This window comes from Manis pentadactyla, chromosome 4, assembly GCF_030020395.1.
Source record: "Manis pentadactyla isolate mManPen7 chromosome 4, mManPen7.hap1, whole genome shotgun sequence".
NCBI lineage: Eukaryota > Metazoa > Chordata > Mammalia > Pholidota > Manidae > Manis > Manis pentadactyla.
Window position 1 is genome coordinate 1,666,623 of NC_080022.1, and position 27,606 is coordinate 1,694,228.

The 27,606-nt window shown below is 59.4% G+C and overlaps 1 protein-coding gene and 1 long non-coding RNA gene across 6 annotated transcripts in view; one reads left to right on the forward strand and one right to left on the reverse strand.

Moving 5' to 3' along the window:
* PRDM16 (PR/SET domain 16) overlaps positions 1-27,606 on the forward strand; it is a 300,725-nt gene that overhangs the window by 82,753 nt on the left and 190,366 nt on the right. For all 5 annotated transcript variants that reach the window (XM_036882765.2, XM_036882767.2, XM_036882766.2 and 2 more), the window contains exon 2: positions 14,652-15,001. In XM_036882765.2, the coding sequence (XP_036738660.2) occupies positions 14,652-15,001 (350 nt within the window). The remainder of the gene's footprint in view (positions 1-14,651; positions 15,002-27,606) is intronic.
* LOC118911090 (uncharacterized) lies at positions 3,041-3,968 on the reverse strand. The gene is made up of 3 exons (XR_005024333.2): positions 3,814-3,968; positions 3,514-3,622; positions 3,041-3,223 (listed from the first exon to the last, which is right to left on the reverse strand). It is a non-coding gene; the product is annotated as an uncharacterized LOC118911090 (long non-coding RNA).

The window sequence follows — 27,606 nt, forward strand, 5'->3', positions numbered from 1 at the left end:
CTTAGCCCCTGGTCTTTCCTGTGTGTGGATCTGAGCTCTGCACTGGAACCTCACCTTGCTTTCCGTTTGGCTGAAATTCATTAACTGCCAGGAAATCATGGGTTTCCAACTGCAGTCTTTTCCACAGCCCTCTGCTTAGCAGAGAAAATCAAATTGTTGCAAGGAGTAACAAGAAACAGGTCCCGAGGAGCCCGCCAGGGGCCGGGCTGTCGCTCTCCTGGTGTGGCTAGCGGCCGGCGGCACGCAGGGGGAGCTCTGCAGATGCCCCGGGGCCCGTGCCAGCTGCGGTGGGCTGGGTGTCTGACCATGGTGGGTGCACTCTGAAGTTTTCTGTGAGTGTCTGTGGATAATACAAGGAGAATGAGGTCCCCAGGCCCATGCAGGCCAGTTCCCACCTACCGCCTGGTGCCAACTGCCCCTGCCAGCCCGCTTGGTTCAGGCTCCTCTTGAACGGGACCTTCAGGGGATATAGCCCCCGGGACAGCATTTCACTGGTGGCCCGTGGCCTTCTTAAGTCAGACTGAGGCACAGGAGGTACTGGATCGGGAGGTGTGGCCTGCCCAGGTCTCGGGCTCTCCGAGGGAGCTCGGGTCTCCTGTGCGGAGTGGGACAGCCAGCAGGCCGGGGCTGTGGGTGCCGGCTATGAGCCCAGTGTGCCTGGAAGCCCCGGGCCGAGTCAGCTCACCCCATCCTCCCGGCAGCCCTGAGAGCAGGCGTGTCACTCGCTGTACGGGGCTGCCATGAGGCCCAGAGACCCGGAGGCCTGCGCCCAAACCCCACAGCTGGACACGGTGGGACAAGGCTGAGCCACTCCTCGGAACCCCCGCCCAACCCCGTCTCTCGTCAGAAGGAGGACTGCTGGGATTCATGGTGGCTGATGGCAAGTGGGGAGGCCTCAGGTGGTGCTGGTCCACACGTCACTGCTACCACCACCAGCAGGGAGCTTGAGAGGGTGACGTTCACAGGACATTATCAAGAGCAAAGTGAGGAGGAGTGGAGGACTCTCACTGGGAGCCCAGGGCCAGGCCTGTGTCCCCCGGGCTCCCGCTCTGCACGAATGGCAGCCTTTTCTGGGCAAGGAATTTCTGAAAACCCAGCCACAGATCTGGAGGCTCCTAGCTCCTTGGGGATTCAGGCCCTAGGACGTGGATTCAGGCTGCGGGTCAGGCCCTGGGGGCAGGGGGCTGCAGGCAGAAGGAGGTGGGGGGCTTGGCTCGGAGGGGCCTAGAGCCCCCGCCCCGCCCGCGCCTCCAGGGACGTGCCTCTGCCCCGCCCAGCTGCCCCAGCATCATGCAAGTGAGCAAATGGCGACTGCAATCTCGCAACAACCACGATGAAAGGAACAGGTGGAAAGATTGTGGAGACTTGTAAATTAGCTGCTAATGAGGAAAATTAGGAAATTTGCTGAGGCATAAGAAATGAGAAGTCCAGAGAAGGAAGATAAATGGGTCGGAGTTCCTCCCTCCCCCACCCTACCCTCGGCTTTCAGACACTGGTTTAGACCAAAACCAGACCGAAATACAGACCTGACCTGGGTTAATGGGAGAAATTGGTCTTAAACGTAGAGATGATTAATTGGATTAATGTGCAAAATGGTTAAAGTGGTGTCAGGGAATGAGGGGCCGGCTGGTGCTGGCTGGGCCCTCTGCCACCTGCCTGGCCGCGTGGCACGTGCTCTGCCGACGTCGTGTCCGGTCCCCACGGGGACCCTGACAGGTGCCCCCCACCTTTGGCAGAGAAGCTGTAGAGGCAGGTGTGTCGTCCTGTCAGCCCAGAGCCCAGGATGCCACCCTCACCCCCTGCTCATCCCTCTCCCAGTGCCTCCTGCACATCCCTCTCCCAGTGGCCGACCCTCAGGTTCGAGGACGTGGTACAGGACCATCATGGGGTCTACAGTCGCATGAGTTGAGCGGTTCTTGCATGGCAGAAGTTCCGGGAGGGGTCTGCAGGCCTCGCCTGCTCAGGCCCTTGCCTTGGGGAGACTGCAGGGCGCAGGACCCGGCCTTGGGATACGGTCGTCAGTTGTCCCTAGTGCCCAGCGGGCCGTCATGTGCGCCATGTGAGAGAATCTTCTGCTCACCCTAACCAACAAACCCATGGGTCCGGGACCTCCGGAGGAAGGGAACCTCATGAAATCAGATTCCTAAGAGCTGTCCACTCAGCCCTGCCGTCCTGAATATATATGGTTTAACTATTCTTATAAAGTGTCTCTGGAGCTGAAGGAAACACCCCACTTGCTTTACTGAAGCCGATTCTCCAGCAGCTTTCTTGGGGGCAGCTGGGGCGGGGAGCCATCTGCATGGGGTCAGAGCTGGGAGCAGGAGGCCTTGTGGCTCTGTAGACCCGGGTTTGAGTCCTGGGGGCTGCCCCTCACCAGGCTACCAGCTGGGCAGGTCCTGGGGTTTCTAGGCCTCGGTTTCCTGATCCATGATATGGGGAAATAACGGGCCTTGCTCCTGGTTCTGTGTCTCGGGAATGGTGAGGTGAGCTTCCTGGCAGGTGCAGGGGTGCCTGGTTGCCAGTCACTTCGACAGGAAGGGTGACAGGGCCTCAGAAGACAAGCCCGGGCCGCTGCTCGGGCACCTCCGCTCCCCCCACCCCTGCAGGGCCAGCCCCTGCCCCAGGGCCTTGGGGGGAAGGAGGGAAGGAACCTGCTCCTGCCCCTGCCGCTCCTCTGGCTGCAGGTCCGGCTGCCTGCTCGCTCGGGTCAGCAGCGAGCTAACGCCTTTGTCAGGGTGATTAATAGTGGTGGGGATTGTCGTTAATTCACTGCCTAATGACTGCGGCCGGCGCGCTCCGAGTAATCGGGTGATGTATGTGGGGAGCGCCCACCTCATGGCAGAGGTGAAAATCATTTCGACAAGTCAAATATTGTCACAGGGAGCAAATGGCTCTCCCTGTTAATAAAAATTAATGAATTTTTTTCTTTCTTTTTTTTTTCTCGCCACTAGCCTGCTAAATGAAGCTGCCGAGTGGCTGAGCAGGGGGGAGGGGAGATGGGCCTGGCGGAGTTAAGCACTTCATTTGATGGTTAAAACTGTAAACGTCTTTATTAGGGCAGAATGAGGCCAGAGGGCCAGGGTGGGGGCGAAGCTGGTGGCTGCTCTGGTGGGGCGGGCAGCTCCCCAGGCCTGCAGAGGGTGAAGCTGGTCCTGGCTCCCTGGCCCAGAGGATGGGACACCCCCAGCTGCTCCTGGTCCCTCTGCAGCCCAAATCGCCTGGTCTGGACAACATCAGGGAGGGGCACAGAGGGAACTGGGAGCTGGTGCCTGGGCGGTGTGGCTGCACCCCCAAACACTGAGGCACAAGAAGGCACCTCCCTCTGTGGGGCTTCTGGGTAACCTGAGTCCCACCACCCCCACCCCCACCCCGGCCTGGGAGATGTCGAGTCTGCAGGGACCCAAGGGCAACTCTCCACCCCTGCTTTATCGGCGGGTGGGGGTTCAAGGCAGCACAGGTAGTGGAAGGCGGGGCTCAAGGGAGGGGGCAGGAGGGCGGAGGGCCTGTACCCACCACTAGCGGCGAGATGCCACGGGCCGCCTGTCTTCAGAGCTGACCCTCCGCCATCCCCAGTTCTCCTTCTGAGCGGCCCCAGCTGTGGGGAGCGCGGCACCGGCTCTGTCTGCAGTGGACGGCAAAAAGCAGAGGTCCAGGAGCCGAGAGCTTTCCCCGAGCCACCAGCTGGTGGGGTCTTTCCAAGCAGGGCTGTCTCCCTGCGTGCCTACCCTGCCCAGAGCCTGCCCACAGCCGCCCAGGCCCGGTTCCGCTGCAGCCCCCGAGGGCACCCCGCCCCACCAGGGCCCCTCCGCTCACGGTGCTCCAGGGAGGCCAGGCCTTCCAGGTACAGGGGGGCGCTGCAGGGCAGCCCTCTTCCTCTTGAGATTTTTATTTCGGGGCAACACTTGTTTACCTGGGGCGTGACTTGCTCCGGCCTGTGAACAGCAGCGCGGGCCCAGTTGGTAGGCACTGAAGAGATAAATATGTCTATAAATAGTTCGGTGGCGGTTGTCGGGGAAGTTTGCTCAGGGTTAACCCGTTCCTCCTCCAAGTGCTGCCCAGACTGGGAGGGAGAGCAAATCGCCATCGCTGACTCTTCTGTCTGCCTGTTGGTGGGTGGGCAGCTCCCAGCCCAGCCGTCAGAGCCTCCTGCGGGGACCTGGGCCTCTCCCCAAAGCCTCTGCACCCAGGAGGCCTGCCCCAAGCAGAGCACTGTCCATCCCTCGCCCATCCCCTGTGGACCCCACTTAAGGCTTCTGAGGTTACAGAAACACAGTGGGTTTGTGGGTGTCAACTGGGGGGTCCCGCACATGTGCTGAGCTGGCTTCCGCCCTCCCCAGCCTGAGTGAGCCCCCATCCCTTTTGTGTTCCCGGCTTCCCTTCCTCTAGCTGGAGGGTCCAGAACTCTATGCCCTCTGGCCTCGAGGCCTCAGCAAACCGGCTGAGCCTGAGAGGACCCCGAGTCAGCCTCCAGTAGAGGAGCAGCCCCCCTGCCACAACCCTTGTCTCCTGATCACGCAGCCTGCTTCTGCACAGTAGGGGCCAGCGTCAGGGGGCCTCGGGGCACACAGGAGGTGAGCCCCCCACGCTCGTGCAGCCCTGGTGTCAGCTGGTGGGAGGTGGGACAGACAGCCCGGGGTGCGGCCCAGGGGCCGATGATGGAGCCTTCTTCACTGTGGTGTGATGGCCTGTGAGGACTCTCTCCTGGGGCTCGGGGACGCTGTGAGCACACTGCGGATTCGAGCCCATCTGCACACGCATGTCCAGCGCCATCATCCAGAGGAGCCGGAGGTGGAAGGCACTCGGAGGGCCCCTGAGGGCAGGCAACAGTCAGTGGAGGACGGCCGGACGCAATGGAGCCCACCTGCTCAAGGGAACATTACACAGCCTGAGAAAGAAGGGGCGCTTCACCCTGGCTGCAGCGTGGGGGCACCCTCAGGACACGGGGCAGGGGGCCAGGCACAGAAGGACAACCTGTGCGACCCGGTCACAGGCCGTCCCCAGGGGAGTCACACCCAGAGAGACAGACGACAAGGGGGCCGGCTGGGGGCTGCTGGGGACAGAGGGTCAGTGTGGGGAGATGGAAAGTTCCAGAGCCAGGCGGTGGGGACGCTGCACAACTGGGAACGAGCTGGATGCCCCTGAGCCATACGTAAAAATGGTTAAAATGGTAATTATCATGTAATGTCTTTTACCATAATTTTCAAAAATCACATTGTGGTGTTGCCAGATGTCAGGTTAAGAGCTGGTATCTGCCACCAACCTCCCTTGGAATTTGAGGGGCCTTGGGTGCCAGAGACCCCTCTTGAGTGTTAACAATACAAGATGTGAAGGGTCCAGGGGAACACCCCCTGCCCAGCCGCCAGCTCGCATGGTGCTTAGCACGGGGCCAGGAGAGTCGGCTGTGATTTAGAAGAAAAACAGTGAGATCCGAACAATCCGTGGGCTACCTCACTGCCCCCAGGGCGCAGGGAAGTGGTATATTAACCAAGGAATAAAGGAGAGGGAGAGGAAAGGCCAAACCACATCTCTCTGAAACAAAGAGGCTTTTTACCAGGAACAAGCCTTGATAAAAATTACAGTGGCATCGCAAGTCATTCTGAGCCTGCCTGCGGCGGTGGAGGCAGAGAGGAAATAGGGGATGCGGGGCCTGAAATAGGAACGCTGCTGTCCCTGGAGCATTGCGCGGATAAGTAATCGTCTTAGAATAATGCACTGCCTTTAAATAGGGGCCAGGTGGTCTGAGCGCCGGTCAGAGTCCCCCACGGCCCTGTGTCAGCCTGGCTGACAGGGACTGGGGGGCTGGGGAGAGGTGTCAGGGGGTAATGGGCTCCCGAGGCACCGTCTCAGTGGGCAGGCAGGCCCCCAGCACCTTGGCCGGGCCACAGCGGAATGTGTAGTGGCCCATGTAGCACCCCAGGGCCACCACCTGCTTCATGTGTGTAGGGTGGGGGGAAGGGAGCCGCTCACTGCTGCCCCTCTGCATTCCCGGGGTCCTCCTGGAGCTGCGGGCTGGCCTGGGGAGGTGAGTCTGGCCTTGAGCAGCTGGGCTTTGACTGTAACCAGAAAGCAGCTTGGAGACATTCGTAGGACACCTGATGTCCCAGGCTTGGGGGCTGCCACTTGGTCTCCCCCCAGCACCGGGGCTCACTGGGGCATCTCTGGTCCTCAGGCATCACTTTATTCATCTGCAAGATGGGTGGATTAGGGACCTGCTTTCTGGAACAATAAGCCAGCTGAGAACAGGGGGGCGGGCAGGGAGCTTCTTAGTAGGGGCGAGGGGCCGGTGGGGAGGCGGTGGCCCCTGACTGCACCCCATAGCTCCCAGCCTTGCTCTTTATATTTGCTGCAACAAATTATGGTAGACTGGAGGCCTCCTCATCACACAGCCGTCTCCCAACGGATCTCTCTGTGTCTCTGCCCCTCCCAGTCACACTGCGTGGGAGCCTCACCTCAGCCTCACGATGTCGTGAAGGCCCTGTCTCCAAATCAGCTCACACCCTCAGGTACCAGGGCTTAGGACAAAGCATATCTGTTGGGGGACGCAGTTCAACCCACTACAGTCTTGGGAGCTTCGCCAGCCATCCTGGTGACGAGGGTCGGTGAGGGCTGGTGGGATGCTCTACCTGGCATTCGAAGGCCTGGACCGGCCACGGTGGGCACAAGGCCGGACAAGTGGCTGGGCTGCTCAGACCTCACTTCCTTCAGTCCCTGGAGGACGCTGCCTCGCTCATGTTTGACTTGAGAGGCAAGCATGTGTGTGACAGTGGCCAGGTCAGCCTTGTTGGGGCTTGGGAGATGAGGGGTGTCCTTCCTCTTTGTGGAGAAGTTTCCATACCTAGGCCCCTTGCGGGCGTGGTGGGAGGGGGCACTGAGCAAGATGCCCAGGCCCAGCCTACCCCGCGCCTTCCCAAGCCCTAACGACAATTCCTGTCCATCAGCCCTGCAGCTGGGGCGGGTCACCCTCCAGTCCCTGTGGGCAAGGTCCTGGTGTGAGTTGGGAATGGAATCGGCGATTGATTATTATTAATATTTAGCATGTTTGCAGAAACGCCTTTTCTCAGAGCTATTAATCTGCCGTGTTAACAACAGCCGTGCTCCTGCTCGGGGCTCAGAAGGCCCACAGCTGCTCCACAAGGGGAATGCCAAGGAGGCGCGGTGCCTGAGGCGACCTGGGAAGGGATGGGGCCCCCGGGGGGCAGCGGCTCCCTGCAGGGCACCCCTGGAGTCCCAGCTGCTGTGGTCCTAAAGCTGAGGTCCAGGGCTGAGGGGGGAGGAAGGCACAAGGAACCCCATCAATTCCCCGTTCTGGCGAACTATCTCCAGAAGTGGGTCTGCAGCCCCAAGACCCCTTCCATGGAAGAGGGGGCTTCTCGCATGGCTGCACCTGACAGAAACGTGGCTGCACAGAAATCCTCAGAAACAAAAACATTTTATTTCCCCGTTTTACCCGGTGACTCTGTAGACCTGGCTAGACGGAGTGTGCCGTCTCTCTGTCCCCCAAGCAGCAGGCAAGATGGTCCTCATGACGTTCTCAGCTTGCGTGGACTTACAGGCTCTGGGGCAAGGGGCGCTCTCGTCGCTAAGGGGCCCAGGGCAGAGAAGTAGAGTCACAAGATGGGAAACAAAGTCCCGCCTTGTTTCTCCAAAATGGTGGAAGGTGGAATGTCCGGTGGGAGGTGCAGATCCAGGAGATGCCCGGGTGGGGCTGCAGCTGACCTCGAACCACATACATGCCTCCCCCACCCAGGAATGCTGGACCAGGCGCGTCGCCCCATGTGGGTGGGGGGAGTGTGGCCCTAAAGAAGCAGCAGAGACCCCAGCCCCCTTCCAGAGGAGGGGGCTGGGGGGTGAGGCTAAGCCAGCCCTGGTGTTCATCCCAAATCAGCCATTCACAGAGTCAGGCGGGAGAGGGGCCAGGGACTCGCATTAATGGGGCTCATCCTTAGGGAAGGAAAGTCAGGAATGGGGATGAGGTTTCTCTTCCTGTTAGGAATGGCCCTCAAGGTTGTTCTTGCAATGCATTTATCCATCCGCCCACCTGCCCACCCACCCACCTGCCCATCCATCCATCCATGCACCTGCGCACCTGCCCACCCCCTGTGGAAGGCCATCCCTAAGTGCCAGGACACCTTCCCAGGTGTCTCCTCGCTGCAGTGAGGACACTGAGGTCACATAGGCATCCAAGACCTTTAGAATCAAGACCACCTGAACAGCTCCCAGCTCAGCCCTGACCGGCTGCGTGGCCTTGAGCAAGTCCCTCACTCCCCGGGCTCCCTGGGCCGACGTACCAAGTTCTGCCTGCCCTGTGGAGCCACTTTGAGAGGTCAGCCAGCTGCAGTGCTGGCTGCGTGCTCCGTGGCCCCTTTGGCGCCAAGCAGCTCACAAGACCCCAAAGGGCAGGCGGATTGCAGTAGAAAGGGCTTTGACCAGTTGCCCACAGGCCAGAGGAGGCCAGGAGACAGTGTTCTGACCAGGCCTCCCTGCTGCATCCAGAGCCGCTCCCGGAGGGGTCCGGAACCGGACGCCACGAGGCTGCCCAGGGGTGGTGCCTCCCCATGGTCTCAGCTGCCCGAGGCACACTCTTCGCTGCTCGGCCCACCTCCGCCACCACATTACGCTTACAAGTTGAACTGAACAGTAACTTAAATACTGCTTTGGGTTGGCCTGGTGACATTTAACGCCTCCCAAGGCCATGGGGTGAGGGCGCCCCGCCCCAGCCTCCCTCCCGGGGAGATGCCGTGGTCTGGAGCCACCGCTGTTAGTTGTGGCTGTCCTCTGGAAGGCCTTGGCGAGCCTCCCTCCTCACTCACGTGCCAATGGCCGCCCACGTTTGTGCGCAGCCTGGCCAGCTCTGTGGTGTTGGAATGACGGGCCTGGAAAGAGTCCGTGAGGATGGATCCTCTCTGACTGTGACATCTGCCTGTAAGTGCTTCTGAAGCAAGAAAGAGGCAGAGCCCCCCGTCTTAGGGACCTGGGTAGGGTGACTGCAATTGTGGGGATTGTGATTGTTTTTCTCCTGCTAAGTGGCACGTTTCTGGACTTACTGAAATGGGCCAGGGGTGGACGAAATCCGGCCGTGCGGACAGATGCCGGTCCGACTTCGGGCGACCCTCTGTGCGTCCAGGACACAGGTTCCCGGTGTGAAGCCCTGCTTCCCAGGATGCGCTCTTGCCTCCTGGCGCTCACGGGAGCCTGGGCAGTGGTCTTACGTACAGGCCACCTCGACCACCCCGGGTTCAGGCTGAGCGGGTCTGGGGGCACCGGTGCTGCCATTCCAGGGGCCCCACCCTGAGGAGCCCTGAGCTGGAGGGACAGGACGTCCCCAGAATATCCAGCAAAGCTGGGTCCACCTTGCCTCTGGGACCCCCAGCCCAGCCCAGCCGGCACTGCTCACTCGGCTGGATCATCACCCCGCTCGGTGTGCCTGCTGTCAGCCGGTGGTATGGGTGTCCGAGGGCTTTCCCCTGCTGCCCGGCGACTTGCCTTTCAGATGGGACTGCTCTTTGGTGCAATGCTTTGGGGTTGTGCCAGCCATGTGGCGTCGGTGGGCACAGGTACCTTATCTGGATCCCCTGGCCACCATGGCCTCACCCACCACCGGACACCACATCATATGGCCTTGTCCCCAGTGACAGGTAGGTCTGCCATTGTCTCCTAAATACACCTGGGCTTCCTCACACAAGGGGGCTGGATCCTAGACTAGCTTCCAGTTCAGTTCAGTTTGAAGTTCATCTGGATCCTTTGACTTGGGAAGTGTCCGCTCAGCCACCAGCCCCACACGTCCTTGTGCCTGGCGCCGTCGGACCTGGAGTTAGGGCTTTGCTGGGCCCGCTGGTGGGTGTCCCACGAGAAACCACCACTCCTCTGACAGGGTGCCGGGAATTCCTGGGATCGGAGGTCATAGAATTGCTGAGGGCCCATCCCTGTGCTCTGTGGGGCTCCAGGAAACAGGGGTGGCCCTGACAGGCCTGGCGTGTCTTTAACTGGGGAGGATGTTGGTCACATATGCAGCCCCAAATGTGTTCCTGAACAGAGATTTGGGTGGCCAGGAGCTTTGGGGAGCCAGCCAAGCCCACCCTCCCTGACCGTCCCTGTCCGTCCCTGTCATTGCGCAGGGAGGGCGTGTTCATCCAATTTACATGGATTGGTGGGTCGACAGCTGGACTGGCGGATGGGCGGACAGGTGGGTGGGTGGGTGGATGGCTGAGGAGTGAGGGGCAGGCCCGTGGAGGCTGCCGGGACCACCTCTGAGGATGAACGCAGCTCTGAGGGCTGAGCAGCACGTGGCTCCCACAGCCTCATGAGCTGGCTGCAGAGTGCAGGGTGCACCTCAGGGGCAGGGGAAGCAGGTATGGGTGCTGAGGCTGAGGCTGTGCCCTCTCACAGTGGACATACGGGGCTGCCCCAGCCCTGTGACGCCTCACCTGCTCCCACCCCACAACCGCCCACCTGTTGAGGAGGGCCTTGACCCACTCTGAGGTCACCCCATGTGAAGTCGGCTCCCTATTCAGTCTCCCTCACCCACCTCCAAGCTCTGTGGTGCCCATGAGTGGCCAGCACCCGGTGCCTGCTCTCATGTTTTGAGCTGGTGGTCAGCTGGCCTTCCTGTGCCTGAGGAGCCCGGCGCCTGGCAGGTAGACCTGCAGAGCCTGGGCAGGCAGCTCTCTGGGCATGAAGGCTGCAGACCGGGGACCAGGGGTGGGTAAGTGTGCACCTCCGTGGGCTGGGGCAAGCAGCGAGCCAGGGGTCCAGAGGTGCAGAGTCCTCCTGTAGCAAAGTGGTGGCGTCCTGGAAGGGCAGCAGGCCAGGAGGGCCATCCTCAGTGCTGGGGGCACACTGGCCCCAGAGAGGATGTGCGGGCAGGGCCAAGTTCTCCATAGCCCTGCCGCCAGGCCTGTGGGCCATGGGGACTGCCCCCGTGATGACAGTGATGTTGCAGGCTGGCATTGAGGTAACCCTGCCGGACCACTATGGGGCAGTCCAGGGCAGCTGAGCCCCACCCACTGCCCCGGGCCTGCAGGGCTTGGAGGAGGGAGGCTCTCTTCTCCCTTCCTGGGGGTCTCCCAACCCAAAGGGCTGCACGGAGCCTGGCGACTGGCTGAGGTCACACGGGAGGTATTTTCAGGATTCCCTCACCTCCCCTTACACACCCCCACACGCCCCCTCCCTCCCTGGCCCCCTACCTCTCCCCACAGTGGTGCTGTGTTTCTGTTCTGCAGGGCCAGCAGAGTAAGGGTTCTCCCCAGAGCCCCTTAAAACACAATAAAGGAGGAACTGGAGCAAACCTCACACTGACTTAGACAAATTCCCTCACGTTCCCTCCAGCCCTGGATCAAGGCTTAAATCTGCCTGACTGGCTGACAACGAGCCCCAGGAGCTGGAAGCTCAGGGAAAGGGCCAGTGGTCTTTATACAACTACTAAGCCCTCCGGGGACCGCATGAGAGGGACCCCCCTGCCGCTGACTGGCTAAGCACAACAGTCCTAATTTGGGGCCTCCTATTTCTCTCCAGACCTCAAAATCCTGGCCACAAGTTTGATGTTTAGGGGGGCTGTCTGGGAGATAGAGGGCTGTTTCCCATTCAGGGATCATTTGCTACCCTCTGGGTGAAGGGCACAGGAGGCTCCCCTTGAGAGGCTGGAAGAGACCAAGCCCTAAACTAAGGGTTCATGAGGAGCCAGGGGCAGGGGGGCACGGGGGCTCCCAGCCTGTGCCGCCCGGACGTGGGAGCAGCTGAACTCCCTTACCTCTCTGACTCCTTTTATGGGACTAAATGACCATTGCTCACACGTGTGTGACGCGTCTCCAAACAGGGCTTTAGCATGAAGTTCACCAAAAGCAAAAGGACCTGGCAGGGGACCTGGCACCTGGGGCAGGTGCTTCGTGGCCTGGCCGTGGGGGCCGGGGCCGTGGCTCAGGCTGCCGGCGTCTGGGCGCTGTCACCTTCTCCTGCCGCCGACTGCACCCAGCTGTGCCCCTCCCCTCCCAGCTCCCATTGCCTTGGTGGGCCTCCCCAAAGAATTCTGGACTCAGTCATGAAACCCTAGCCTGAACCTGTCATGAAACCCAAATAAAGGACCTTAGGGCTCCTGACAAGTAAATAACATACTATTGCACAGCCTGTATTTCCAGCCATAAAAAGCTCATAAATGGCACTGCCTTCCGACCTCTGAGAGAGTGCTGGCCGGAAACGCACGGCGGCCTGGGGCCTGCAGGCAGGAACGCCTGCTCCCTGAAAATGCCCGGCCTCCCGGGCCTGGGGGCTCAGAGGGCACCCCGGCTGGAGGTCAGGGCTGAGGAAGGATGGCCTTGAGGCCAGCCTCGGTTGCCTGGCCTGCCCCTAGGCTCCAGGGCCTGCAGGCATCCTGCTGCTGCTCCGAGGCCCTGGGGGCCACTTGCTGCACCTCATTTTCTCCAAGTGTGTCTACACACTAATTAGCTCCCTTCCCCACTTGTAAAAGAAGAGCCGTCTCCCCCAGAAGCGGGGGTGGGGGCAACAGAGACACGGGTGTTCCGGGAGGCTTCAAGCGAACTCCTAACCCCTGTGACCAGGCGGGTGGGAGACCAGGGGCTTTTAATCAGCAGGAAACACCACCTTTCTGCCTTAAGCTGTTGCCTCAGCCAGTAAATTAAACATGCCCTTGAAGAGTTGATCTTCCTCCAGGAGGTGGGCGTGGGGCCGCCTCCCCACTCTGCCCGGGCACAGCTCAGGCGCAGGCCTGGCTCCTGACGTCCTGGAAGCCGAGGCCCCGCCCCTTCGAGGAGCCAAGGAAGCCCTGGGGGCCCTGCGGCTTCCAACCTGATTGTTTTCGAGCTCCGCGCAGTTCCCGGTTCCAAATAATAAGGTGGCGTGTTAATTACCCCCCCTTCTAATTTACCTTTATGCCGCACGCAGTCTCGGCGAAGGTGTATGGGGGGTGTTCTTTCAAAGCTCAACAACCTCGGATCTTCAGGGCGGAGGGAACAACAGTTAGAGTCCCGTTGCTGCGTTTTTGAAAGGATCCTACGAGTCAATTAAAAAGGAACCGTTGGCCACTTAAAACATAATAATTACTTCTGTGAATGCTGCTAAATTAAATAAGTGTTATCCCCACGATTTTTTTTTTTCCCCCAAGACTTTGGTTTCTTTTGAAAGAAAACGTTTTCTTACTTCTGGGGCAGGTCTGGCTGCAAGCAGCATGAGGATTCTGGAGTGATTTTTCTTGCACTTGCGAGTCCCTGTCTCCCTGGAGACGCCCATTTTCCCTGGCGGACCTCAGGGCGCAGGGCGGGGCCGCGGCAGGCAAGGGCCCAGTGACCGCACTCCCCCGCGGCAGGGACCTGGGCGACACTGCCGGCCAGAGGTCAGCAGGCCCTGAGTGTGGACCAGCGTCTTCCCGCTGCCCCGCCCGCCTCGCAGGCCCCGCCTCTCCGCTCTGCCCCATCCGCTCTGACATATATTCAATTGAGGTGGAATTCACACAGCCCGAGACATACCCCTCTTAACGTGTACAAGCTCAGTGGCGTTTGGGACAGTCAGTGATGTGCGACCATCATCTCCTTCTGGCTCCAGACGTTTCTTCCCCCAGGGAGGCCCCGCGCCCCAGCCCCAGCCCAGCTCCCAGCCACCACCCCATGAATTCGGCCCTACGGGTGGGCCTTTTGAGGACATGGCACACAGATGGCTCCGTATGACCTGCCTTTGCGTCTGGCTTCTTCTGTCACCCCGCGTGGGGCAAGGCTCACCTGCTGAAGCAGGTGTCTGGACCCTCCCCTTCTCCGGCCGGGAAGCACTCCATGGGGTGGGCAGGCCGTGACTTGTTCTCCGTGCATCTGTTGATGGACACCTGGGCTGCTCTGTCTTTGCGGGCCTGTGGGTAACGAGGCCATGGCTATTCTTCTGCGGCCCTGTTTTCAGCTCCTTTGGGTAGACAGCTGGGGTGAAGTCGCCTTCCCGACTGGACTCCTCAGCCTGCCCTATGTGCCCAGCCCACTTCTCATCTCCTTGAGCCACAGGAATATGTTCACGTGGCATTATCTTGCCACCAACTGTGTCAGGATGGACCCCAAAGAAAGGCCCTCACGAGACACACAAGCCGGGGAGCCTTTTGCTCAGTCCTGTGACCTGCAGCCCCAAGAGACCTATATTCATGACCTCAGCAGGCCTCTGTCCTGACCCACCATGCGGTCACTGGAAACTTCTAGAACCATCCCCTGAGCCTGGCTGGCCTTACAGAGTCAGCCAGAGGTGCCCGGGTGTTGGGGTAAATTTCATGGCAACCCAAATTCTGAGTCCTCCCAACAACTTGGGCCGTATCATCATTCCCTAAATTCCAAGGCTACAGACAGGAACAGGAAAGCTCTGGGAAGATCAGTTCGCCAGAGTTTTCCCCACTTCTCCCCAACTTGTGGGGCATGATGGATCCTTGTGAGGGGCCTCAGGGGCTGCGGGGAGACCCTACCAGGCTGCCAGGTGCGCAGTGCTGGTCCCTAGGGGGCCTGGGAGATGCCTCCAGAGGAGCCATAGGAGAGCGAGGGCCACTTTGCTCGGGATGGGGAGGGATGGTGGCAGCGATCTCTGGGCCCTTTGGCGACCCCGTGTGCCAGGTGTCCCCTGAGCCTCACACACCAGGGGCCACGCTGCAGAGCCTGACGCTGCGTTGTTTCCTTCAGGTGACGGTGACATTGTAAATAATATGTATGAGCCTGATGTGGACCTGCTGGCTGGCGAGAGCGCAGAGGATGAGACGGAGGACAGCGCCATGTCCCCCATCCCCGTGGGGCCACCGTCCCCCTTCCCCACCAGCGAGGACTTCACCCCCAAGGAGGGCTCGCCCTACGAGGCCCCTGTCTACATCCCCGAGGACATTCCCATCCCGCCAGACTTTGAGCTCCGAGAGTCCTCCATCCCTGGGGCCGGCCTGGGGATCTGGGCCAAGAAGAAGATGGAAATCGGGGAGAGGTTCGGCCCGTTCACGGCGGCGCCCCGGGCCACGCTGAAGGAGGCAGACTTTGGATGGGAGGTGAGCGTTCTCGTGTGAGCGTGATCGATCACAGCCGTTTATCTTGTGTTCCATCTATTTATAAAGCCAGGCTGAGCAGCCGCTGCCCGAGGCGGGAGGCTCGGTCGGAGAGAGCGTTCGAATGTCACATTTCCCAGGCTTATTTTATCCTGCAGCTTGCATGACGCGACTCAGAAAACGTGGGAGTCCTCGTGGACGCCCGTCAGCCCCATAGGCTGTGCCTGCTCTCTTCCCGGAAATGTGTCTTTAATGAGCTCATGTCTTAAAACACCCCGTGCTTCCCGTCTGGGTCTTAGGTGCCAAGGCTGCCATCTCGCAGAACAGAGGGAATTGGTGGAATGTCCCGGGACAGGAGTCTCTTCCCTGGGGAAAGGTCCTGCAGACGGAGTCCTAACTCCTGCTGTGAGCAGCATGGGCCCCTCATAAAACAAGCCTAGTGGCTGTGCTGCCCCCGGGCACCCCGTGCCATCAGCGCCGAGGGCCTCCTGCCTGCCCGGCCCTGGTCAGCCAGCCCCCTAAGAGGAGTTCGCTGTCAGATGAGCAGGGGGGTGTCTTACGGTCTGGATTAACCTAGCAGTCTGGGCCTGGCTGGGTAGTTCTGGAGCCCGTGGGCAGTCAGGGGAGGGCAGGCCCACTAGGTGAGGGGTGCTGCCATCTGCAGAGGCATCCCTCCCTCAGGAGGCATCCTGCTGAGGCGCTGTCTGGGGGGCTCTCAGGGAAGTCCCATGGGGACCAGGAGCCCCATGGAAGCACCCTGCGCACTGGTGCCAGCCCCACACAGCCGGGGCTCACTGTTTCCGGCAGGGACCCTGCCAGGGCGGAAAATGTAAACGAAAACCCAGATGTCTTCTGGGTGCTTCTCAACCTCCCAGATGCTTGGATGGAGGTCAGTTCTCGGAAGGGCCAAAAGCCCAAGGAGGGCAGAGGACCCTCAAGGCAGGACCCCGCCCTCCCAACTTCTTAGTGGCTTTGGAAGGTTTCCAATCTGTGGCCTCCATGCTCTGTGGAGAGTGGGGACAGGATTTGGCTCTGAATTTCCTCTCAGGAAGCCTTAGGGTTTTTACACATCACCCTTCATGGCCGTCGTTGCTCCCTAGGCAACCAGGCTGGGATGCACGCCCTCTCCCCGACCCCGTGGGAGGCTCTGGGACCCCCAGTGGCCCATGCACCTACCCCTGGCCCATCAGTGTAATAAACCCCTTCTAAGGACTCAGGGAGGTGGGACGTGTGGGTGCTTGGGGTGGTGGAAGTGCCCACAACCTGCCAAACTGGGACCCTTGCTCCCTTCCTGAACACTGGAGCCTCCAGCTTCCCAGCAGGCAGGCAGTGTGGTCCACGGTGACGCATGGGCTGCAGACACTGGGGTCACAGAAGCTCTCTGCCCGGGTACCAGCCTAAAATCCCGTGCTCTTTGAGGACTGTGGACGGAGAATGGAGCTCCGGAGCTCGCTGTGATCCAAACGGTGGGAGCCCCGGCCACGTGTGTGGGCGGAGATGCAGTTGCGGCACTCACGGCTGGGTCACCATCAGAACCGGTGTCCAGTGAGGGAGGATGCGAGGGGAGCTGGAGCGGCAGCCCTCCTGTGGGCAAGCTGCCTGTTCTGCCCCAGAGGGGACTCAGGACCAAGGGGAGCATTTTTCAGACAGCATGACAGACAGATAAGCAGCTATGGCTCGGAGGTGGCTTTGTGCAGACTCGGCAGCCCATCCTTCCCCACCTGGCTGTTCGGGAGAGGAATGTACGGGTGTTTGCCTGACACACTCAGAAAGCTCTGAGTTATTTAATTAGTAGGTGGCTTTTAGATGTCGGTGGGTAAACTAACCTTACAGGTAGCTCTTTGGATGACCTTGAGGCAGCTTTGTTCTTGTCTGCTCTGATACAAGGTACTGTTTGCTCTCTTTCTAAAAGAAATGGCCCGTATCGCCGTGGCACACTCGGTGCCAGGCCTGGTACGGGCTGTTGCCATTGTCTGCCTGGTGCCTGTTGACTTTGTGATATTATTTATGCCCAGTGTACGTGCGGGAACGCTCCCCTCCACGGTGGGCCTCCTGCGTCTGCAGCAGGCTTTGTTCTGTGGTCGTGGCCTCACAGCCGCCCTTCATGCCAGCACTTGGAAATATTTGCCCTCGATTCAATGTCCTCAAGCCATGTTCCAGGTGTCCCCCGACGTTACCTCGTATGACCTCGTCTTCGTGAGCTCAGGCACTGCTTCCCTGCCTTGGGCCTTGAGGCCTTCGGTCTGACGGGGGCCCGCGTGGGAACGACCGCAGCACTGAATGGGAGTGAGAGCGGGGCCAGGTGCCCCGAAAACTCAGGGCAAACTCACCGTTGCCTGAAATAAGTAAGGTCAGGGTGGTTTCTTTCTAGCTCCCTGGACCTCGGTTTGGGCCTTTAAGGCAGGAAGACCAAATCGTCTTCCCTTGTAAGCAGCCTTACTGGGATTTCCCACACATACCAGGAAGCAGGCTGTCTCCATCCGGTTGGGTTCTGTGCTTCCTCTTGTAGGGACGGGCCGCTTGGGGCTCCCTGGTGCCCTCACCCTAGGTTGTCTTTGCTTTGACTTGCCTGTAAAAGGGCCTGGACTGGGAGCAGAGAGCCCAGGCTCCAGAGCGCCGTCCTCCTGTGGCTGTGGACTGGAGAGGGGCCTCCAGGAGCCCCCGAGCCACTAACACCAATAAGTCAGCCTGACCGAGCTTCTGCGGAGTTGCTCTCCCCAGGCCTGCAGTGCGCCCAGCCCTGGACAGGCCCAGAGAAACTGGGAAAACATTAGCGCGCGGATGTTGCCAGCAGGGAAGCCGGGTCGGATCGAGGCCTACCAGTCCCCAGTTTTAGATACATCGTGGTTCACTCTCATGCTGGCAATCACGTTTTATAAATGAGGGCCATTTGACTTTACTACAGTTTGCATGGTATCAATTTACTGAAAAGGAACAGGTGATGACATTTTAGCAGAAATGACAAAGGAAATCCATGGACGATCCGGGCTGGTTTTGGACTTGCAACAGAAGCGGCAGGTCCGAGCTGGGAGGCATGCTTCTTCCTGCTGGGTGGAGTCGGAGAGTCCAGAATGCAGAGGGGGGTGCCAGTGGGCCCCCAGTTCCTCCCCATAGGACAGGTGTCCCCCCAGGACTGGTCTGCAGCCAAGGTCAGATAGGTTATTCTTGATGACATTTTGGGAGACCATGGAAACAATTTTCTTTCTATTCTTGAGAACAAGGTGCTTGTTTGGACCATTCCATTGAAATAAAACCAAACTGCCTGTTTCCTTTTGTAATGGACACAGTGCCTGGTCAACACATGGTTCCTGGTGACAACCATTGTGGCCTAAGAGCTTCTCTCAAACACAGGGGCTGAGTGGTGGGTGACCTACGACCTCTAGGCTCAAGGTCAGGGGGCACTCTTGTTTCCCACAGGAGTTTCCTTTGCAAAAACGGATGCAGGACTGGCTGGATAGCTAAGCCCCTCCCTCTGCCTGCTCATTTCAAGTCCTTCCCACCTTTCCAGCGCGGATCTGGTGCATTAATATTCAAGGACTCCAGACCTCCCTTCTCCTGGGTGCTTTGGGACGCACCAACAACTGAGTCCATGTCAATTTGGAAGAACATGGACCCGATGTCAGATGTGTTCCCTCCCCACACACCTCGGGCCTGGCCAGCCACATCTGTGGGGGAAGGTGGGACATGGAAATGGCCCCCTGGGCTCTATCTCAAAGGGAGGTGGCTTGTCCCCTGTGTGGGAGGACCCCTGAGCTTGGGCCCCCTCCACCCAGATGTGGCCTGCAGGGTGCCACGCCACACTTTCCTGCCCAGAATAAATCACCTGTGATTGCATATGATTGCCCTGGGGTCTGGAAACACAATGCTTTTGATCATTTGTTGAGTAAATCATGACATTTATCACTGGGCTGTTTACTTTGCTAATTAAGAGAGCCGGCAAGTGACAGCCCAGAGGGATCAGGGCAGAAGTAGGTTGCTCAGGAGTACCACCGCCCGGGGAGTGGTGTGGGCCTGAAGCGGGTGGGGGGCACCACACAAGGCCGCCCCACGGTGGGGGCAGGAGCCAGGTCCCCTCAGCCTGTTCTTGGTTAAGCGAGTGCCACCCCAGAAAGTCAGCCGACAATGGCTTCTCTGCCGAGAGCGCTGCCCGGCCTGTAACCAGCCCTCAGATGTCAGCAGCTGAATAAATGCGTCTGCCTGTCTAGGAGGCTGGTGGAAAATGTTAACGTGGATTGATGGGGCTTCAACTATCTGAAGAATTCACCCCAGTGGATTACCTCACCCCCTCGGCTTTAGCCCCTGAATATTAATATACATGTTCACTTGTTCAATCAACAAACAGACTGTGTCTGGGCCCAGTCCTGTGGGAAGCTCTGGGGTCCCAGGGGAAACCAGGCCCCAGGCCTCAGGCTGCCCAGTTCTCTGGCACCATAACATACCCCTGCGCTGCCTCATGCAAGGTCCCCAGGGCCCACCGGGCAGCTTTGGCCCTGTGGCCTGGGCTACAGGGCATCCCGACAGGCCAGGGGAGGGGAGGCCACGGGCAAAGGTCACCAGCCAGCCCTGCACTCCCAATTCAGGGAAATGTCTTTAAATTTGGGATTAAATGATTACCTTGAAGAAAGGTGTGGAGATGAGAGAAGGTGCTGTCTGTGTGTGCTTTGCACCTAGATCTAAGTTTAGAAAATCAAGGCTTGCTTTTCCAAGGTAGGGCACAAGCATCCTTAAAATGGGAAGTTTGGAAGTTTGTCTTGGTCCAGAGGGTCAGGATGATGATGAAGCCCAGTGGGAGCTGGTTCCCGACACCAGGCTGTCACCTGCAGAGGAAAGCCAGCCCCTAACATCTCCAGGATGCAAATCCCTGGAAAGGGCTCCCAGGGCTGCAGCACGTGCATAAAAGCGCAGCCAAGAACCAGCTTCCTGGTTTAGAACCCAAGTCCCAAGTAACTTACCTGGGCACTGGGTTTGTGAAGCTCCCCCAAAATTTGAATGTGCAGTTGGGGTCTGAACAGTGAACCCAGAATGAAACAGAGGGTGAGCCCTGCCTGGCCTCCAGCACTGGAGGGGGATGGGGGCGGGAGGACTGCTGGGAGCCTCCCAGAGTGCTAGCACGCCTTTCCCAGCATGGTCAGTCCACCGTGGGTCCGGAGTGGCACCCGAGTGGCCATTGGGGTGAGCCGTTTGGGCTTCAGTTACTCAGCAGAGGCCCGCTGCCATGATCAGCTGCCCCAGGGGCTCGTGTGCTCCGTGCCACATGCACACCAGGCTCACACACACACACATGCTTTTTCACACCCCATCTCTTACCTGCGTCACCGTGTAGGGGTCCTACCCTAGCCTCTACCGTGCAGCTTCTCTGGAATGGCTCCGGCTGCATTCTCTAGCTGCTGTGCCCCAGGAGGGCGAGAGGCACCTCGCTCATTTCTGTTTGGCTTTTAGATCATCCTGTTGTGTTTTATTTTTGTAATTCCAGCCATGGGGCGAAAGAGCTGTGGCCTCCTCCAGGGCTGGGGTGGGCATTGGAGGCCAGTGTGGACCATAGTGGCATGACTCTGTGACTTCCTGCTAGTGTGCCAGCCACGAGTTAGGGATGGTGACCCGGTTTCCTCAGCCTTGAATTGTGACCATCCTTTCTGTCCGAGGGACAGACACCCAGAACATCCCAGCGGGATCCCACCTCCAGGGGCCCAGGGTCTCAGAATCTCTGCTTTGCCCTCTGCCCATCAGCCGGCGGCCGCTGCCACTTCTCCATCCAGGCCACCTGGAGTGGCAGGGCTTATTTTGTCCCAGTGATTTTCTGAATATGCTTAAGAGACATGACATATAATCAGAAAGTGTTCAAAATCGTAAGAGTGTGGCTCAGTGGACGTCCACATGCTGTGGCAACATCTGGACAAATGCATCTGACCTTCCTGGGCCATCAGACGGGAGCTGGGGTTTGTGGAGAGAGGTCACGTGGGGACAGAGCCCGGCTGCAGTGAGCCCAGGTGTGCACACGGAGGGCCTGGGGCTCATGGGAACCCGTGGGTGGCCACCCTTTTCCTCCAGAAGCATTTCGGCAGAGTGAAGGAGATGCATGGCAAGCCGCCTCCTGCCCCTCTGAGCGCCGTGACGTCAGGTCCCGGCGTTGTCAGCCCAGGAATGCCGTGAAATCCTGCACTATCTCAGGCCAGCTCTGAGGCTGGGTATATAAGGAATTTTAAGAAAAGGAGACAGAATGACTGAGAATGCCTCCCTGACGGTTCTCCTTCATTTCCTTAAGGGGTAATAACTCAGCTGCGATCCGGCAGAGGGTACTTTCTTTAAATAGAGCGTTCTGATTCACAAGCGAAAAAGGAAATAAATATTTTCTTTTCATATTCGAGAGACGTCCATGAATACCAGTTTCTTAAATGGTATGTCACCCTGCACGTCTCTCACACACACACACACACACACACACACACACACGCACGCACCCAGGGACAGCCAAAGCCACCCTCACTCCATGACAGGCTGCTGTGAGCCAGAGACCTGGACAAGCTCTGGGTGTCAGGGGGTGATAGTGGGTGGGGGTGGGCAGGGCGGTGCTGGGGGCGGCTCTGCCTTGAGGCGCCCAAAGTGGGGCTCTGTCTCCTGCCTCCCTTCCTCCCTCCTTCCTCTTTTTTCCTTAAGGAAAATAGGGTCACGCCTTAGAGAGTGTAGCAAAGGCGTGTCTGTGCTGCGCAGGGTCTGCAAGGTTGGGCAGGCTCACCTGGCCACTGCTCCTGTCTGGGAGTGCAGACTCAAAGGAAGGCTTGGCATTAACTGGGTACCTACTGTGTCCTGGCATTAACTGGTCGCCTACTGTATATAGGCATTAATTTGGGTACCTACTGTGTGCTGGCATTAACTGGGCACCTACTGTGTGCTGGCATTAACTGGATACTTACTCTGTGCTGGCATTAACTAAGCGACTACTGTATATTGGCATTAACTGGCACCTACTGTGTGCAGCACTCTTTCTATTCTATGGTCCTCATTCTGCATTTATAAATGCATCCTGCGTCCAGCCGCGTGGGCTGCAGTGGGGCCCGGCGGGGTGTTAGCACTCATGCCTCGGGTGTCCCTGATGTTTATGACACGGACTTCTCTGGATCACAGGATTCTGCCATGGTCCCAAGGGGCCCAGGACCTGGCTGGGGGCTGAGACACGTTTGGGCGGGAACCACCTGGGTTGCCATCCCAGGCCATCTGTGAGGCACAAAGTTGAGACCCCTTGTGTGGGCTTGGGTCCCATGCGGCTACAGCTCCCACACAATTGTGCTGAGAGGGTCCCAGGGCACCTTCAGAATGCAGATACAGGGCCTGGTCTGTTGGATTAGAAATTCAGGGGTACCCCCAGAAATCTGTGCCCTTGTTAGCAGGGAGTGTGGGATGGAAGGCTCCACTGGGGTAGGAGCCCTGAGAGAAGGGCAGGCACTGAATTCCCGTCCCCACCCTGGGAGCCAGAGAGACGCTTTCTTGCAGTGTGATGACCCTGGGGGCAAGCAGGGGCTGTCCCCAGTGGGCAGAAGGGGAGCTGAGGGTGCAGGGCAGCCTGCTGCCCCACCAGTGCCCACCCGAGTTCTGGGTGCAGGTAGGCAGGGCAGGCGCCCATGCTGCTGGCTCTCCTTTCTATCCTGGGTGGGGAGCCCCCTGGAGCCTGACCAGCAGTGTGCCCCCCGCCCCCTGAGGACATGGCCATGATGGCCAAGGTGGCGGTCTGTGTCACACCTGGGAACCACCCGGGAGACCACTGTGTCTCCCCTTGGTGCGGTGGGGACCCCGAGCCCTAGAGCAGCGGGGTCATGCAGGGTCCCCTGGTAAGTTGGTACAGGGGTGAGGGACCAGACTTGGGACCCCCAGGCGGCCGCTGCAGCGTGTGCCCTGAGATTCATGGAGCCAGCGCTTGCTGAGAGCAGGGACTGCCAAGCCACCTCCCCAGGGCCCCGCAGCAGTTTGAGCAGTCCCCGCCCCAGGGCGCTCCCCCTCTGTGCCATGGCCTGTGGGGGATGGCCTGGCCCTCAGCAGCTCCGTGGAGGCGGGGGTGACACAGATGTGCCACTGGACCTCCTTTCCTGTCCACACTGCATGAACCAGGTGAACCCTCTGGCCGACCCTGTGCTGCTGGCTGGAGCCCATGTAGGCAAAGAGGCAGACGCCTACCTGCTGGGCTGGAAGCACCTGCAACATAGGGTGTTTATGCAGAACTATTCCTCTTTCAAGTGCTTCCCAGCAGCAGGCCTCCCAGGGGGCAGCCTCTCCTGAGGGCGGACAGCTGCTGGCCAGCGGCCCCTGGGGAACCCTGGGTGGCCCTGGCCAGCCCGTCGTGGGGCTCCCTGTGCTGGGTCGTATGAGTCCCAGGCACTGCAGACCATAAAAGGTCTCGCTGGGTCATGGGACAAGGGCGCGAACTCCCTGCCAGGCCTTGAGGGCTTATCAGAGCTTCTCTCCAGTTGGGAATTTTTGTGGGCCGGTCCCCCCCAGGGTTCGGAATGTGTTCTCAGCATGTCACAGGCCACCTCAGCTTCAGCCAAAAGAGAGGGTAGCACAGCCACTCACTGGCCCGCTGGGGGCAGTGGCCTCAGGAGGGTCCCCCCGCCCCCACAGGCCGCCCTTTCCCGCTCTGCTCGGAGCTGGGGCAGGGGGTGCCCGGGGGCTGATGCGGCTCTGCTGAGGGGTGAGGACAGGACAGGCCTCCCCCTGGGAAAAGAGCTCAGTGGGTGGGGCAGAGGCCCTGCGGGGAATGGCCGGAAGCCTCGGGACTGTGCTCCACGCACACGCGGTGAACAAAAGGGCCTCCTGGTGACCTTAAAGTCAGGATGCCCATCTGGTACCATCTCTTCCAAAAAGATGTGAAAGCGATCCTCAGAGCTGTGGCACGGGGGTCCCAGCTCACCTGTGTGCTCAGCACGCCAGGGTGTGGGGCTGTGTTCTCTAGGGAAACTTTTTGGCTTGAAGAACAGCACTGACTGCTTTGGCTGTGCCCCGGGGCCTTCACGGGTCAGGTATTGTCCCATCCCAGCTGTGCCCCACCCAGCTGGCTGGGATTGCCAGGCCCGAGCAGAGCCTCAGAACTACCTCTGTCTGCCTCCAGACCTCGTCTGCCCCTCCCGGGCTGATGCCCGGTCTAATTGCACATCCCATTGTGTCACCCCTGTTCAATCATGTTCAAAAATACCTACATCCACTCCTTTCCCATTTAGATCTTTGTAAAGTGCATTCTGGTGCGCCAGCACAGTCATTTCATGAGCAGAGCTAAGATTTCTGCCATTTAGGCCTGAGGCATTGTCTGTCCCTGCGGCAGCTGAGATAAACCCTCACCCAGAACAAAGTCGCAGTGACCTTTTACAAGTGGAAGCGGCCTTGTTTCCCTCTGCACCAATCTATCAGCCTCCCTTTCATCCCGGCACCCGCAGAGGCCCGGAGGAATACCCGGGAGCGGTGTGGACGGGGCATTAGGATGGGTGGCTCGTTCCTCATTTCTCACGTGCACCTCGGCGTCCACAGGACCTAGGCTGTAAATGGCTATGGGAAGGGTAGGGGCTCACCCTGAAGACACAGCCAGGTGTTTGCCAAAGTAGGTGAGGCCTGCAGGTGGCCAAGCCCCCTCCCCTGGCTCCTTCAGGGCCAGAATGAAATCTTGTGTGCTAGCAGTGGGCCAGACTGGAAATAAGTAAGAATCATGTTATGAAATGGCCCATAGGCCCCAGAGTCCCCCAGGAGAGGTCAATGAGGTCCAGGACAACTCTCACAGGTTGGCCCTACAAGCCCCTGGCCGGCTCTGTTCTGGAACCAGGGTCCTTTTACAGGGGTCAGTGGAGAGACCTCTCCTGGGCCAGACCTCACCTGAGTCAGCGCGGGCAGTGCTTTGGGGCTGGGCAGGCCCTCCTAAGGGCACATTTCTAGAAGGTTCCAGCTGCCCTGGCCATTGGAGCTTGGTTCACACCAGAACATCCCCTGCTGTGGACTTGGAATGAGCCTCACATATGTGGAGAATCACTGGGGGCTGAGAAGCCAGGTGTGGGGCTCTCGCAGCCAGGGGAGCTCGCGGAGCCCAGGGGCGCTCCAGGGCATACCACGGTGGACCCTTTCTCACGTCTGAGCTTCCTAAGGTGCCTCTGCCCTTTGGAGGGCTTGATGCTACAGCCCCGCCTTGCGTCTTCTCTCACTCGCGCTCTCCTGGGGAAATTTCAGAGCTCCAGGCCCCCAGGATCAGCTGGGGAAGGAGACCTTGCATCTCCCTGGGGCAAACAGTAGACTCTGGGATCGGACTGCCCTCCAAGTTCAAGATGGAGCCACACAGCTGGGAGGGCCCGCGGCGACGGCCGCTCAGGCTCCCAGGCAGCCCTTGGTTTCCCAGCTGCGCACCCAATGCCCCAGGGGGGCTGGTTTGCAGGGAAGGTCAGTCTGGCGGGCTCCTCGCTGTGCCTGAGTCGGGGCCTCAGGAGGGGGCTTGGGATCCTCCCATGGGATGTGGCCATGAATGTGGCCCAGGTCTCCACACGACCCCCTGGTCCGGGGCTTCCCTTTACACTCAAGGTAGATTAAGAAGTGACTGGCAGCCGCCCGTGGGGTCAGGTCTCCCGACAGTGTGTCAGGCTGGCCTGAAGATGCAGTGGAGTTTGGGGTGCTTGTCCCACCCCTGCCATCCCAGTCAGGGGCTCCAGAAGGAAAACCTCAGAGGAGAGGGCCACTGGAAGTCCCAGTTTCACATCCTTCCACTGCCCTGAACCTGCCGCCCAGGCGCTGCCCACAGCCCTGAGCCGTGGAGGACGAAGGACCTCAATGGATAAGAGGCTGGAGGGGTTCTGCTCACTCACCCGCTTCCAGTGATTGGGTGTCCCCTCACGCTGGGACACACAGGGAGGTGCTGAGGAAGCTGCCCCGCTGGGTCCCCGGCCCTGGGCTCATGTCCTGGACCCCTGATTTCGCAGAGCTGTTACAGTCCCGCTGGAGTGAAGACCTCCATCAGCCGGCTTTCTTCAATGTTAATGATCCAGACAGCATCACACCCCACTAATGTGGAGTGGGTGTGGTTAAACGGCCATTCCAAAGCTTTATGTCAGTTCCGTTAAACCATCAGCTAGTTTGTGGGGTTTCCTGAGATATATGGTACAGGTTTCACAGTCGTCCAGGCCACAGAGCCGGGGGCCTGATGCTGTAGACGGAGGAAAACAGCTTGGACTCATGACTACTGCTGACCATGCCTCCCTACCTTGGGGCTCAGTTTCCCCACTTGCTAAGCAAGAGGATGGAGTTAAATGGTCCTGCAGGCAACCCCCATTGCTGGCGTGTCTCTGAACCTCCTGATCTTGTGGGGGCCAGAGGCAAGCTTAGGAGAGCTTTCTTTTGTGGACCCTGGACACTCAGGCAGTCCAGCCCTGAGCATGTGGCCTGTGGCCCCTGGAAGGACAGAGCGAATTGTCCTGCAGTTGCAGAGATACGTCAAACTAAATGCACACCTGCTCCTGTCGGCTTCCTCCTGACTGACGTGGATAAGGTGCTCTCCAGAAACCGTGCTTCTGGCCTGCTTAGTGAATTTCTCCAGGACCACAGGCAGAAGGGGGAGTCCTAGGGTCCTCACAAGTGGCCATCAGATGGTTCTGTCCCCAGACACTAAATTTAGCAGGTGATGAATGGGGCACTTCAGAAAAATTGCCCAAAACTGTCTAGCGGAATTCTCATCCTACAGCAGTTGTCAAATGGACTGATTTACAGGGAAAATCAGGTGAATGAATAATGAAATATGGGAACACATCGCACTGACAGAGGAAGGAGGGTGGCCACCACTCCCGAAGTAATGGTCCTGTGCAGGTTCCGGGGGCTACTGAAGCAAAGCACCAGATTCAACACAACTGACCCTGTGTTCCAGTTCCAGCACCAGGAGTGACTGTCACCGTGCTGGTCCACACCTGGTCCCAGGTGTCCCGGCGTGGGGTGCTAGCTGGCGCCCAAGACCTCCCGGACAGGTCTCCTTTTGGGGCACCAGGAGGCACCACGCCTGCATGGGAAGGACAGGCAGGAGATGAGTTCATGACAACGCTGCTTACCCAAGCCCCGAGCTAGGATTCCTTTTCAAAGTTAGCATTTTTAGCCAATTCCCACACTTTCCACTTGAAGATCAAAGCCATGATATAAACATCGGAATTGGCTTGGCCACTCACATCCACGCCCTGCTTCCCCGGCGCCCTGGCCCTGCGTGCGCGTGTGCAGTGCGCCTGCACGTGGTCAGCCAGCAACCAGAGCGGATGTTTCCACCTGCTCCCTACAGGGCTCAAAAACTTTTCCTTTGGGCAGGAAAGTGGTTTGGGGAGAAACAATGGAGTGTGGAGACTTCAGAGACACGGGGTCAGGACCGGAGCGCCACAAGGTGCGGAACCAGCCCCTGCAGCTCCCCTCCGCTGGGGAGAGCGGAACCCCCGGAGGCAGCCACCCTGCGACCTCCCTGGGAGGGCTCCTCGCCGCCTCTTCCAGAACCAGGTGCCGTGCGGGTAGGGTTGGGGCCCGCAGAGCCCCGGCCCTCGGCTCCATCGGGGTGAAGGTGCCTGTGAGCGCGCGGCCTCGGGAAGGGAGAGAGGACCGGTTGGCTTTGGGAGGCCTGGTGC